The sequence below is a fragment of the Antechinus flavipes genome, chromosome 6 (genome assembly GCF_016432865.1).
Source record: "Antechinus flavipes isolate AdamAnt ecotype Samford, QLD, Australia chromosome 6, AdamAnt_v2, whole genome shotgun sequence".
Taxonomy (NCBI): domain Eukaryota; kingdom Metazoa; phylum Chordata; class Mammalia; order Dasyuromorphia; family Dasyuridae; genus Antechinus; species Antechinus flavipes.
Window position 1 is genome coordinate 7,755,306 of NC_067403.1, and position 15,887 is coordinate 7,771,192.

The 15,887-nt window shown below is 40.7% G+C and overlaps 1 protein-coding gene across 5 annotated transcripts in view; it reads right to left on the reverse strand.

Annotated features, from left to right (window-relative positions):
- Nucleotides 1-15,887, reverse strand: part of PROM1 (prominin 1) — a 132,398-nt gene that overhangs the window by 60,181 nt on the left and 56,330 nt on the right. For all 5 annotated transcript variants that reach the window (XM_051964061.1, XM_051964060.1, XM_051964059.1 and 2 more), the window contains exons 3-4: nucleotides 12,562-12,620; nucleotides 3,563-3,768 (exon numbers count right to left, since the gene is read on the reverse strand). In XM_051964061.1, the coding sequence (XP_051820021.1) occupies nucleotides 3,563-3,768; nucleotides 12,562-12,620 (265 nt within the window). The remainder of the gene's footprint in view (nucleotides 1-3,562; nucleotides 3,769-12,561; nucleotides 12,621-15,887) is intronic.

Genomic DNA, 15,887 nt, shown 5'->3' on the forward strand with positions numbered 1-15,887 from the left:
GGATACAAAAACAGGCAAAAGACAATCCTGCTCTCGATATCTGGGGAGCCACTCGAGTCTGTATGAGAACCGACACGTTTTATCTTCCATATTGCCTAAGCACAAGGAGACAGTTAAGAAATATTGGTCCAATTGAATTGAAGTTGGGTTCCAATTGGAGACTGGAAAGAAGGAAAGATTAGAATAGTTGATAAGCTACTCCAGACTCAAATTATATAATAAAAGAGTTCTATGGACAAAAAAAAAAAAAATCCTCTGAATGCTTGATGCTAATGATTTCTCACAAGCAAAAGAGAAAAAGGAAGATAAATTTAGCCTTCATTATTTGCATGAATGGAAGTCAAGCATATTTCTTTGACAAATTTGTAAATTTTATATATTTTGACATTTTAAATAAGATGTAAATAATTCAGCCACTTAGGAAAGATTCTCTATGAGATATGGGCACTATGGGTTTGAATTCCAGGAGAAGAAGAAAAACCCCAAATAGGAAACAGAAGCAAATCTTTTGCAGATAAACAGGTCACTATTTTATACGTATTTAGATATAGATATTTGTCTAACTATAGAGACACCAGGGAAAACATGCTCTGAAAATTATCTCAAGTATCTTAAGCAGGAATGAGACAGGCGGCTGTTGTTTATCTAAAGCAAATTTTTTTTAAAGATTGAGGGAAAACCAACCTATTTCTAGGTTTTTCAGAATGACATTTTTTCTCAGTTAGGACTGATTAGTAAGGACATGTCTACAGAATCAGCAACACTATACCATATGTCTGCAAATGAAGTTGAATTCCATGGCTTACAGGAAATGCTCAGGGCTCCTTGCTGGGGATGACAAGTATTCTGGCCTTAATTGACATTTTTTTTCTCTTGTAGCTAGGGAGGTGGCAGATCCCCCACAGCTGCAGGAACTGTTCATTCCTAAGGACATTTAAGAGGGAGAATTGACAGCTAGGCATCTGGTTGTAACACTGACTCTATCCCAGACTGCCTTAAGCATCAAAGTGTGAGGGGAATTCTGATCTTAAACGCGATGCTACACTCTATGCTTTTGTGCTGTCCTAGCACCAAATTCACCAAAAGACATCAAGCACAAGATAAAATTTAGTCCTCTCCTGCTGCAACAGAAATAACAGAATTAATAATTAGGATTCTGACTTTGCATTATCAAAACCAATTATATAGCTTTACATATTTTTATAAAGCTGATATTTAATAATATATCTATTTTTCTCCAAAACAGATTACCCATAATCAGCAATCTGTAACTTTAGCTTTTTTAATCTATAATTTGTTAATTATTAAAATTTTAAATTCCAAATTATCTCGTTCCCTTTCACCCACTACCCTGCTCACTAGGAAAGCAAACAATATATCAGTTCTACATGTGAAATCATGTAAAACCTATTTTCATATTAGTCATTTTTACAAAAGAAAAAGAAAGAAAATGAGAAAAGGATTCCTCATGAATCCTTTAGAATTGTCTTGGATCACTCTATTGAGCAGAGTAGCCAAGGCTTTCATTGCAGATTATTATTACAACATTATTGTAACTCAACAATGATCTCCCAGTTCTTCCCATTTCACTTTGCGTCAGTTCATATAGGTCTTGCCATGCTTTTTTGAGCCACCCTCCTACCATAATTAAGGCTCTTGCTTCCTCTTCACCCCCACACAATTGCCACAAAGCACTAGACTGACCCAAATTTTGCCATCTGACTCAAAGCCTCCCCACCAAATTATGTGAACCCCCCCCTTAGAACTGGTAACCTATTGTACCCTGTATCCTTCCATCACCGTCACCCCCCAAAAAATGTCAGCAGGGCGCAGCTGCCTTTCCTGAGGAGGAAGATGTGCAAATTAATCAGAATTCAGCCCTTCACAATCAAGAAGGGCCATTGACACAAGCCTCTCCCCATCTGACCACGATGACCACACCAAGACCACAACCCTTTAAAGAGAGAGAAAATGCAGGCAACATCGGAGCAGGGACCTGGAAGCCCACTTTGTTTTCTAGGGTTCCATGGCTAGCAAACATCATTATCTTCCTTCTCTCTGAATCTCCGCGATTGAGCACTGAAAGCTCCCTGGGGGAAAACGCCCTTCCCCTCCTACTCTGCTTTGCACCTCATTCTTATCCCATCCGTGCCCATAGCCTGCTCCATCTTCCCCCTCTCCCTTCCCTTCTGGAGTGCCATTCTCTTATTAACAAACTGCCGTTTCTGTTAGTCTTCTTCCCACCCCACTCCTTCCATCTCCTAAACCTTCCAGAAGCCCCCGAGTCCCTGACCACCTTCTCGAGGGCCAGACATGCTCTACTCCAGTACAGAGCTGGAATCTGGACCAGGTGCATTCTTTATTCCTTAACGTGACTGCTAAAACCCCCTGCCCACTTTTTCTTGTTTGAGAGTTTAACGTCTGTCACGTTCCTCCTCTCCATTCTCATATTTGGGAATTCTGTGCATGTACAGATTGAGATCCCCTCAGATACTTTGAAAAACTTCCCATTTCACCAACTTCTTCACCTCTCCTAACTGGGACCATCACTCAACTCAACACACATGGACCGTCATTCTCCCCATTATATTATTACCCACAAGTTTTTTTGTGTCCATATTAGACACAACTCTCCCTCTTGTACTCTTTGAGCTCTTCTCTTCCCACATGACACCTCATCCTTACCCCAGTGTATGATGCCCCATCTTGGAACTGGTTGTTTTACTCTCCTAGAATGTGTTCTCTCCTTACGCCCCAGCTCAGACTCCTATTCTATGTAAGTAGTTCAAGATCCATTTTCTGTAGAAGTTTTTTATATAACTCCTAATGCCCCCCACCCACACTAACTTGTAAATGACAACTTAGTACCTATTTGTACCTCACTTCATATCTAGGCTATATGTGTTTGTACATGTACCTGTCTTCATTGGAAGGTGAGCTCCTTGGAAGGAGGGATTGTTATTATTATTATGTGTCTGGGTAACTAATTCTAGCTATGTGCCATCAAACAAATGCAGTTCTCATTATGCCCATTATTAAATTTAGATCAAACAGGACCAATGGATGGAAATGAGTTAATGAAGATTTTGGCTCCTGGAAGAAGGACGGTTACAATAATTCCAAAACGTATTCTAGGAAAGAGTTCTCGCCCAGAGGAAGTTAGCCAGCTCCCCATCGCCTCAAGTATTTAGTCAGAGATGCCATGGTCACTTTTCCAAGATATTTTCCCCGAGCCAGGAGACTGGACTTAGATAAGTTCTAAGATCTCTTAGAGGTTTTTTAATTGTCCAAAGCTGAAAGGCGCAAAGGGTACAAGGGCGCTGACATGGGGGGTTATTGTATATTTTATCTCATTGATTTCTCTGGCTAAGTCCCAGAGGCAGAACGATCCCATTTGGCAGAGGGGTAAATAGGTTGAAGGAGGATTTGGACACAGGTTCTCGCTCACCCTGAGCCCAGTATTATCGCCCTCGTTTCTTGGGAAAAGACTGACATCCAAGCACGTTTCGGCTTCCCAAGCCAGAAGCTTCCCCGGGGAGGAGGCGCCCCTTCCCTCACTTGCCTCATTATCAGGGAAATCACCAGGAGCGAAGTGGCGAAGCCGCGCCGGCGACAGTCCCCGTTCTTCTTCTGCCGCTGGTGCATCTCCCCTCCGCAGTTGTTGCAGCAACGGCACATGCAGAAGCACAGCCCCACGAGGGGCAGCAGCACGGCAAACAGCAATCCCAGGCCGGCCAGGATGAGAAAGCCGAGCTCATAGTGGACCACCTGGCAGTCACACGGAGGGAACAGGAGGCGTTAGCGAGGGCCTGCCCCCCGTCTCATTCCACAGACCCCGCTGGACCATCCCCCCTTTGGGTTGTTCAAAACCACCAGAGAACAGAGAAAGGAGTTATCCTGCGGGGGGACAAAGGAGGATGGGACTTTTCTGAGTGGCTGTGCTCCCTTTGCCTTTAGTAGAGACCACGATGCTCCACTCCAAGACCCACAGATCAACGCTCTGACTTCAGCCAATTAGGACAGGGTGGGTCTTGTTTTTGAGACTGCCTGAGATGCTTACCTCAACCCAAGTGAAGGAAAATAAATACTGCTTCCCACATTGCGTAGCAAACTTAAGGGGTGCAGTAAACCAAAGGATAGCACAAATGGATTCAAAAAAGGGACTGCGGAATTTTAAAATGATCTGCCCCAAAACGAAGAGACGGATTAGAACAACTCACTGAGAAAACTGACGAACTTTAAGTGCACACTGAAAAATATTTTTTCACTTTATTTTTCTTCCTTTTTTGCAGTATTGCTATTACAGAAATATATTTTCCATGATTTCACTCATGTAATGAAGACAATATTGCTTGGCTTTTCAATAGAAGGGAGAGAATTTGGGATTAAAAATAATTTTAAGTTTTATTAAAAAAAAACAAGAAAAGATCTCATCTTTAATACTAACAACATGGAATATAGTTATCCCCTCTTTCCCTTCCTCCATGGTACATTTCTCTGGGTTTCTGCTGACAAAATATCCTGGAGAGCAGAGATCACAGACGTGACCCAATATGGCGGCTCATGTATTTAGTATTACTTTCCTAAGAGCCAAGATGATTTGGACATATAATTAGTTGCCTCAATAATATCTTCCCTGAGTGCAGACTCATCCTACCTTATACCCAGAGGATAGGATAACAAAAATATAGCATGAAAAAAGTACCTAAATTCAGAAAATTCATCTCATTCTTGGAATCCATGCATAAAATTACTTATTTGCTGAAAGCAATCCATTTACATAATAAGAAAACTAGGAAGTTTGTAGTTTACATTTGATGAACAACTCAATATAACAATGTTTTTTTTTGCATCAGGGGAGGGAAAAACAAAGGGGATTTTTCTGTGAGTTTTTTTTTTTTTTTCTGATTAAGAGCATCCATCGTAATTTGAAAGAAAATTCTAAACAATACTGAGTCAGAGAAAATGGAATACTTGAAGCTGCTTTCTCTCATGCTGAAAAAGTTAAAAATCCCCAAACTATATGGACTGCCCGAGAACCAACATTGACCCTCCATTCATCTGGAGCCAACTTTAAACCATATGAGCTTTTTTGGAATACCCTTTAAATTTAGTGCAGCACAACTTTTGTAACAACTTCTAGACCTACTACTACACTGTCAGAAATCCTGCCCGATATACACTGAGTTGTTACCTTAATAGTATATTTTTTTTACTCATAGATATCCATGATTATTTTTCTAGTTCTTTTAATAAGTTTTTTGAAAATCTTTCTATCCCAAGAACCAGAAGACAAAATTTAAAATGCACCAAACACAGATATACACAATATTTTATGTTACTTTTTCTATTTAATTCTCTTACTAAAACTTTGGAGGCTATAAAAAAACAGTCGTGTGTTTGTGAATGTGTGTGCACACACTTTTTATTCTATTCCAATGACTGTTAAGACTAATGATATTTCTTCATACACTGAAAAAACATGAACTTAGAGGGAATAGTTTATTTCTAATACTGTATGTATGACCAAAATTCACATATAAAAATGCATACATACATACATACACATGTAGAACAACACAACAACTTAAAACAAAAAGAAAGTCATGGTTTAGATATTAGAGAGGATATCAAAGTAAATTAGAACCCATGTAGATTTCATTGAAATCATTACAACAAAGACTACATCAGGACATCTTAGCAAAAATCGCTCGGCTGCTTTTCATCAAAAATACAACATAATGGCTATAGAACAATAGTGATAGGGTCAATTACCTTTAGTGTCAAGACTATAAATTCTGGCTGTGGAAGTCAAAGCAGAAGAAGCGTGCAGCAAGAAACAAAACAAACAAATACACAATTGAAAAATCATGGGAATAGTTAATGTCTAATTAAAACTAAGTTATCTTGGAGAGAAGGGATCAACAATAGACACAAAAGTGAGGGAAACAGAAAAACACAATGGCTTGTTCTCTCAATTCTTCATCACTGGATGGAGTTTTACATTCTGAGCTCTCCCAAGCAGATGGGCCTTCACCAAGGGCCTAACATGGAAAGTTTATACACAAAATTCAGAAACAGAAAATTGGCTACCAGGTAAGGGATTTTACTGGCCCTGGTAACTCATAAAACCATGTTAAAAACAGGAAAAAGGGTGTGAAATATGCAGAAGAAAGAGAGATCACAGTAATGAATTTACAAAGTATGAGACATCTTTTGGTATTCGGTTTTAGGTTTTAATTTCTCTAAATGCCATCAGTAAATGATTTTCTGTCATACACTGTTTAAGTATGGTTACCGCAGACTCCAAATTAATATATCTTAGTCTTTTTTTTCCTCTTGTGTTCCTAATGGGAGTCAGAAATGCAAATCATATATAAGATTAGGTTGAAAACCAATTATATAAAAATAAAGGTCTAATTTTTTTACATCCAAATTTATGGATACTTCTGTAACCTATCTACAGATTCCTTAGGGCTATACAGACTCCATCATCACCAACAAAGATTTATTAAACACTTACCATGTGCCAGGCACTGTGCTAAGGGTGGAGACACAAAGAAAGAAAAACATACCGTCTCTGCCCTCAAGGAACTAACTTTCTAATGAGGGAAGAAAACATGGAAAAAGCTATGAACGTACAAGATAAATATGACATGAAGGGGAGGTAGTCTCAAAGGAAAGGAACTAGCAGGGGTGACGAGGAGAGACCCTTTGAGGAAGCTCGGACCTGTGTGGAGGCTTGAAGGAAGCCAGGAGGCAGGGGTGAAGAGGAAGAGCTTTGCAGGGAAGGGGACAGCTGCTGAAAAGCAAGAAAGCGGGAGAGGTGGGTGCCATATGCCTGGCACACAAAGAACCAACTAAAGCTCCCTTATCTCACTCCTTCAGAAGTGCTTCAAGCAGCTCTGATCATGAGTAGTGAGGATATCCCCTTTCCTCCAGTTCAGATGGGGATTCCTCTGAGATGTTCTTTGAGAGTTGCTGCAGCCCCCAAATCCATCACCCTGGAGGGGACCTGGTGACATGAATTGTAGGGGGCTTATCCTTTGGCAACAAATCCAATCAATCTATCACCAGCACTGAAATCCAGACCTCTCCAGGCTGGTGGGACTGTCAGAGCTTTCGCTCTCATCTCCATCTCAGACACAAGGTAGTAATGTCATTCACCCAATCAATTTTCTATTGCTGTGAAAAAGTAGGAGGTGATATGGCGAGGGGTGGGGTGTTGAGATTCTGGGGGGATGGTTTTAGGGCACAGAAAAAGACATAAAAAGTAGATATGCTAAAACTCATAATTCTATTGTTACCCCAACAGGATAATAACAAAGAACTCCAAAACATGAGGTGAGAAAAAATACAGAAAACTCTGACTATGACTTCCTCAGGCTTCAGAGGATCTAACTCATCTGAACTCCTGCTATGTTCTCTTTTAATAATAATAATAACAAGCATAGGAACATGGAATTATGGAATGTCAAAAAGCCAACAAATAAAGTGATGAACCTATCATGTCTCCTGCAATGGCAGCACAGGCCCCAAAGCCCTAGTCCTTCTGCAGATGGAGGATAGAGTCTGACAGATCCAGTTTCCAAGTATCAAATAGTCTATTCTGGCCACCTAAAAGCTTTCCAAAAAAGTCTAAAATTTCAAAAATACCATTTGCAAACAATAGTTAAATCTTAGCAAAAGAAGATGTTTTCCTCAATTGAGTCAAATAACCCCTTTGAGATTTTTTATTTTTGTTTCTTTCTTTTTAAAGTTGAACTGGTTATGTCATATAAAGGAACAATAGAAACCCAGAAGCAGCAATCTGATTTGGAGCTTCTTCTTCTTCAGGGTCTGTAGATACCATTCTTTGAACATGGGAATTATAACTTTTAATTCTTTGATTCATCCACAGCACTAAAAGTAATGCTGGGGCAGGTACACAATAGGCACTCAATAATTGCCAGAGGGGGCAAGAAACTCCAAATGTCTTCATTTCTTCACTTAATAAACACTTCTTAAGGTACTCATCAGTCTGAATATACCAAGAGAGTGTTCTTTATGGAACCCCTGAATCGGTTGTTCTCAGGCAAGGCAAGGTGGATGTCAAAGACTAGTATGGATCATCCTGACCTCAGAAAGAACAATGAAGTTGACTTACCTTATTCAGATACAGGTAACCAATCATTATCAACCCAATTATAATCTTCATGAATATTAAAGAATCTTAACTATCAAAGTAAAACAAAGCCTAATTAAAAGCATTGGTAGGAAATTAAAATAAGACGGGATCTGGTCCAAGAAGAAACTTTAGGGGAAAAAAGCAACAATGATTAAATAAACAAGGAAAACTTAAATATTAAACATGGATCCAGGAAAAAAAAATAAAGTGGACAGATGATCAGTGGAAATAGACTATAAAAGGGAAAGCTCTTATACTCATGATGAATGGGGAATTAATCACAAGGCAATTCAAGATTTCCAATGAAAGTGATCAACAGACTGAAAAGAAAAACCAACAGATTCCCCTTGGATTCACTTGTAATTGAGTCTGACAGGTTAAAGGACATTTATTTGGGGTTTTGCCAACAAAAATCCAAAGATGATACATTTCATTACTATAATATATCCAGGATGTGACTAGAAGATAATGGTGCTGAATTTGAAAAAATTAAAATTAAAATCAGCACTTCTACAGTCAAGTGAGTGCTGACCCTGCTATAAGAGCTGTTGCCATGTCTGATTCTTCCTGACCCCATTTGGGCTTTTCTTGGCAGAGATATTGGAGTGGTTTGCCATTTCCTGCTCCAGATCATTTTATAGCTGGGGAAAGTGAGGTAAATAGGGGCAGGTGAATTGCCCAGAATCACACAGCTAGTACGGGTTTTGGACTCATCCCTTCTGGATTCCAGGCTCTATCCCAGCTAGCACCCCGATGCGCGATACACTTATTCCATAGGTATGGATTGCTCTGGCAGAAAAGTTTGCTGGCTTCCTGGGAGATCTTTTGGACCCTGAGATGGGAACTTTTGCACAGTCTCTGTGGTGGCAACGTTCACTGCTTCTTTTTAAATGGATCAAAGGCAAATAAAATCCAATCCAATCACTAAGAGGAGTGTTCAAGCTAAATGAATAACAGCATTGAAGGTAAAGCCTCTCCCAGCCTCCATTCTTAAAGCTGCCTTCTCTGACAGGTAGGTTCCTGCCCAAATCACCCTCCCGATCTCAACTTTCCAGCTGCCTTTTATGTATTCGTTGCCTTACCCCATTGGAGTGTAAGCTCCTTGAGGGTAAGAAATTAAAGTTTATTTTTTGCTTTATTTCCAATTTAGCACAATGTATGGTACTTAGTGAATGCTCAACAAATGCTTTATTTGAACTGATCTAATCCAATCTCCTGGACAACTCTAAAATAAATATCTAGTCTCCAAAGATGACAATTATCGGTTGGTTTTGTTTGTCTCCTAAAAAAAAAAAATCAGTCCATTTTATAGTCATACTATTCTTGGAGGTAGAGACTTATTACTTAAGTGGTTCAGAGGATTCTCCATGAAGAAAACTTCTCCTACTAATTCAATAGTTTTAGTTACGTCCAGCTTTTCCTGACCCCATTTAGGGTTTCCTTGGCGGAGCTCCTGGAGTGGTTTGTAAAGCTACCTTCAGGCTGCCCTACTAATACAGGTCTGCGATCCTGCCACAATTAGAACCTTGGAGAGTTACTATGATTGTGAAGGGTTAAATAACTGCTCAGGCCCCATTGCCAGCAAGTGTCAGAGGAGACTCGGACCTGTATATCTATATGTGACTCAGCCTATCTTGGCACTATAATATCTTATTAAGGGGCAATTTCCCAGATAGCCCTTTTGTGATCAAGGGTAAGACGTCACTCTTATCCCCTCAATGTGGGACTTTCTTAAAGCCTCTAATGGCTTCAAAGGATCCTTAGACTTTCTTAAGTATGAATACAGAATGAATCATCCTTCTATGACCACAAACCCTCCTTAAGCCCTGAGTAGATTAGATTATTTGCTACTGGGAACAGTATAATAAAGGTAATGAGGTACAAGGTTAGGTGGCAAAAACTCAAGTAACCCCAGGTGGGATGGGGGCTGGAAATGGAGGGGAAGGGACGGTTATTTACGAACCCGGTCTGCACTTATAGCAGAGACAAAAGGAAAAAAGGTGGAAGATGGCCCTCAAAGAGCCATAACCCGAGGCAGAAGGAAAACTTATTTAAAAGGAAACACAAGCCACAAGGCTCGTGCATTAATTAATGCGGCTTCAGATATAATAATTAATCTTGATTCCAGAAGACTGCTAATGACACATATGCACCTGCTAGTGCTAGAAGGCCTCAGGTTAAAAAAACAGAAAATGTGTTAGTTTATTTTCTTCAGGCTCCTTTCTGGCATAATAAGGGTGTGTGGAGGGGAGGACTTTTTGGAAGCAGCAGTGGTTTTTAAGTATCAATATGTGTGTGTGTGTGTCTGTGTGTGTGTGTGTGTGTGTGTGTGTGTGTGTGTGTGTGTACTATGTATGTGTAGGCATATAAGCATGTGGGCAGGGATGGGTGTATGTTAAACCAGGAACCCCACATGGCGTAGTGGAAGGAGCGTGAGCCCCAAAGCCGGGAAGCCCTGGATTCACATCCTACTCCGACACATCCGGGCTGTGCGACTGAGCCAGCACTTAACCTCTCAGCTTCTGAAACGCTACATCGGAGACAAGGGCACCGTCTGCTTCGGTAGAGGGAATGTTTTTCTCCTGGGAAACTTCCCTCTATCCCAGAAACTACAGCAGACGGCCCCGACCCCATCCTTACGTTTTGTCACAAGTTCCAGAAGCGATAGAGAATGTCTCGTTATTCACTTTAGGAAGGGAAGTCTGGGGGGGGTTAAACCTGGGCTTCCTGATCCCAGTCTGGCCCTCTTCGCACCAGACCCCACTTGGGCAGGGCTCACAATGCCATCAGACAGTCTCCCTAGGAAGGGGCAGAAGGCTCCCAAAGCAGCCAGCGAACGTATTGCTGCCACCGGTCGACTATAGGGCCTTTAGCCATTCTATGGAGGGCAAATGATCTAATTCAATGCTTTTTCTCAAGCTCAGGTCCGTGGCCTCTAACATATCCGGCCATATTGTTGTTGCTGACCCAGTTAGGGGGTGGGCTTGGAAGGAGTCAGGCCCTGGGTCTCCTTGAAGGCCGGCAGAGCCCAGCTCTACCACCAGACCAACGACATCAATTCTCCTAGCTCAGGAGTTAACTGGTGTCTCTTCCTAAAATCCAGAATCTTGCCTCCAAGGCCCATCAGGGCCATTTCCATATTTTAGAACTGTCTCCTAGACCCGGGTTCTTAACTGAGAGCCTTAAATTTGCTTTTAAAATGTCTCATTTATTTTAGCATTTCAAACTATGACCGTGGTCCATCAGCTTCAGCAGCCCCCGAGTGGTACAAACTCCTCCTCTCCCATCTTAGGGTCCGGTCCCAGCATCCTCTCACAAGCCTGAACCAGTTGCTGGGAGGCAAACCAGTTGTTGCAGGCTGCAACTGCTGGACCAGTTAATTCTTTAAGGGAAAACACAGCGAAGAGGCAAGGGGTTGGGTCGAAACAGATACACATTTTTCAGATACGTAAACAAAACTAGGGGCCTAAAAATGGCAAACATACCTTCCTAAGTGGACGCCCGCTTTGCTGCCAGGAAGGGGCTTAGTGTCCTGGGGAAAAGGGGATTTATCTCTTCTGCAATCTCCTTTTCCATAGCACAGGCGTCCTATAAACTTCTCCCAGGAGTTGCTGAATGTGTGTGTGTGTGTGTGTGTGTGTGTGTGTGTGTGTTTTCCTGAGTATCACTGTTCAGTAACTGGGGGTGCTTCACTTGGCGGCCCCCAGGAGTGGTCCCTTTAGAATTTCTGCCCTCCTGGGACACACCAGTCATTTAAATAAGTCAGTGGCTCCCTTTTTAAAAGCACCTCGCTGACTTTCACTAAGTACCAGCTCAGCTCCTGAGCAGTTTCCTTTTTCAGGTGACATTATTCAGATATTATGTTGATATTTAATGTCACATAAAAAGAAGAAAGGACCCATAAATAGGACACGACAGCTGATTGGGGACCTTACCACCCAGGACACACAAACTTTGGGCACCCCTCACTCCTATCCCACCTCCCAAGCCCAAAAGACACTAATAATCAACTTGAGATTAAAGGAACAGAAGTATCATTGTGAAGCTTCATCTTACCCAGAACGGGGGGTATACCTTGCCAAGTGATGCCGAATCAATACCTATGGAATTTCAATCTGAAATTAATCCACTCTGGACAAAGTTTTGCTTTTAGATCCTGCTTTTAAAATATTTTATTAGTTTGGGAAATGTAACATATTCCAGTAATGGAGCTTTGACTAGTACTCTGAAAGGCCATAAACTCAACTTTCCCACAAACAGGTGAAGTCGAAATGGGCACCAGACGTAAATCTAGTCTGAGTCATTTACGGGATCAGCTCTGATTTCAAGTGAGACAAAGCACATGCCGACTTTGAAAAACACAAATGACATGCAGAGACTGAAAAGACCATTACCTTCTGATAATCACTCTTTATGTATTCGAATTTTCCTTGTGCGGTCTTTCTGATGAGGTCTAAAAATAAAAAAAAAAAAAAAAGACACAAAGAACTATCAGAACGATGATAAATATCAGTGAAAAGGTCAGTAAAGACTTTATAATGACCAATGGCTGCATTCTGAAATCAGGATCCCCAACATTCTTATTTCACTTTTATTTTTAAGGGTAGATAGATTGACATTGATAACAGCCAATAATTACATAGCACTTTATAGTTAATGGCTAATAGCCATAAAATAAACTATCCTTCCACGAGGCTCGTAAGGTCTGCAAATTGCTATATGTAATTCTCTTAACCAGCAGGTCTGAGAGTCAGATTCTCATCCTCTGGACAATCTCTCTAGAATATGATCATCTGTTTGCAGTCAGTCAATCAATACACATTTATTAAATATCTACTATGTGCCATACACTGTGCAAAGCACTGGAAAAATTTAGCTTTTCATGTAAGGTGAAAAAGATCTAGACTTGTATTTATTAGTCTTTCCATAAAATATTTTTCCCACCTATAAAGGGCAAATGTGCTTTTTGGTTTGGTCTTCGGTTGTTTTTGGACACTGAGCATCATCATCTCCCAGTGTGCAGGCGATAGTTAATACACCTTCCCTGGCAGCAATCCTATCAGAATTTTACCAAGCGACAGCCTTAACTGTCCAATCTTAGCCCCCAAATTTAAGCACAACAGACCCTACTCTTTTGCATCTTTAATTTGTTTCAAAGGCGCATTCATTCAAGCCCCTCCTTTTTTCTTTTTCTTTCTTTTTTGTGCAAATCTTGGAAAGCTTTGATGTGGTATCTGGTGTGTCAAATACCCAAAAGGATAACATGAAGCAAATCAGAGTTCAGACTCCCTTCTATATTTGGCACTGATGGGGAATGAAGGAGTTCCCAGAAATGATTTTTCCAGATACCTCGAGATGACCTTATCATACCCCCTAATCTTGGTTATGTTCTTTTAATGTTTAATAATTTTTCTTCTAAAATATTGTGCCGGGCCCTGAAGGTTCATATAGTGGATGCTTAATAAATGTTATTGATTGGCTTTCCACTTGGAAACAGGAAGTCCTGACTCCGGCATATGGGGCTTCTGCTCACCTGTCCCTTCATTGCAGCAGAAACAAATGCTTTGCATGCAACTGAAAAAAGCCCCAAGATCTTGCATCAAGAGTCATAAGATTGTGTCATCTTGTGGTACTTTCTCCTTGACTTCTCTTCCTCATCTCTCTTTAATAAGTCATTAAGTCACTGAGGAATTACCCAACTGATCTTCTCTGTGGCCATCCCAACCCAATTCCCATCTCCTTAGTTTTATGTCACCAAAGAAACAATCTTCCAAGGGAAAGATTCTCAGGGGAATTTCAGAATTTGTGTTGAAATTTCGGAAATGTATTCTGAACATCCATTATGTAAAGGCTGACTAGCATCCTTTCTAGTAGGACCCAGAATGCTCGGCAATAGCTCATCTGAGATCTTTAACCATAGATGGAGATCCAATTAGATCTAGAGGTCAGGATGGCCCCCTCTTGATATACTTCAACAGTCTTACTTTGAGTTTTCAGTCTTAATAGGGGAGAAAAGGGGAAAGTGGTTCGTAGGTATAAATACATCATATTTTAATGTGGTTTTTTAATATGAGAGCTCAGGAGAATCCAAACTTTTGACATTATCTACTATCTAATCAAGGATCTACAAACCTTAGGGCCATCAAGCTATGGGGGAGGGCTGCAAAGTAACAGGGAAGGATTTAAGAATGCATAAGCGAAACAAGCAAAAATCTGATGCTTACACATGTGTATACACATGTATAGTATACAAAATACAAGCACACACATAATGAATGAATGCAAAAGTGTTTAGCAAGAGCTTGCTCTATGCTACGCACGGGGCTAAATGCTAGCTACAAACAGCAAAAACAACACAATCCCTGCCTTCAGAGAGCTCCTACTCCAGTTTGGGGAGCAGAACAGATAGAAAGGCACAGAGATTCTTGGGTTACACAAGAAGGTTCAGAACGGTGTCAGCGGACTAAAGACATGGAGGTGGGCTTGGACATGGCAAGGCTTGGAGGTTCAAAAACTCAGAATGATTCAGAAAGACCTGAATCTACATTTGACCTCAGATGATTTAGTACTATGACCCTAAGAAAGTCACAAACTGCCTCAGTTTCTTCAATTATAAAGTGGAGATAATAATTGCACCTATCTCCTATGGTAATTATGAAGAGCAAAAGAAATAAATTTGCAAAGCACTTAGCCCAATCTTGGTATATAGTAGGTGTTTAATAAATGCACTGAGTGCAGTCCTTACTAGTATTATACTAAATATGATCCAGAGAACTTCTCTCCCTCCCTCCCCTTCTCCAGTGAATGCTGTAGGAAATGAAGACGATGAATTTATCCACTCACTGACCATGAAGGAATTAAGAAGGGTATCATTATTCATCATTATCAAATGCATTACATCACACACACTATATATACAATATCTACATGTAATATAGTGTGATATATATGTTATTTAAAATAAAATAATATTACTTGTTACTTCATGGGTCAACCCCGTAGCATCATCACAACTCCTGTCCTGCAAGAAGCTTGTAATATCCAAAACCAGATGATCTCAGCTTCCTGAGAAGGGTTAAAAACCCGAAATCTGCCCTTCAGGAGAAAAAAGATGGCAAGGCGTACTCCCTGAATCTGAGGACAAAGTTAGAAAACACAATCCTCTGAAAGAGATTCATACAAATCCACATGAAATTGATGCTCAGCATGTGCAGAAATCCTCCCCAAAGCAGATGACTTCTAATTGTATTTGTTGTTGGGACAGCCTCGAGTCTCTCCTAAATCCCATCATGGGGCTGCCAATCTAAATGCAAATTATGGAAGGTAAGCTATAACTGGGGAAGTTTTGACGACACGAAATAAAAAACAAATGGCAGCTGAATGGCACACGCTTCAGAAAACCAGTCAACGAGACTTGGGAAGGGAAGCCTGGTAATCAGAATGTCATCAGTGCGGCTACAATAACAGTCCAGGGCAAAGACAGCCCTTACCTGCCCTACAGAGAGCGGTGAGCCACAGGGTTGCTTTTGAAATGCAAATGGAACGATGTGGGAAAGAATATTGCTTTCTCTTTAATGGGTAACTGTTAGATAAGGACATTAGGCTCTCTGGGCTGGAGGAAAACTGCCCTTGCAGGACCACCTAATTCCCTTTTCTCTGATGATATTCACCAAAAATCTTTTTTAATATAAGTCTGGTCAGAGACAGTGACTCTCAGATG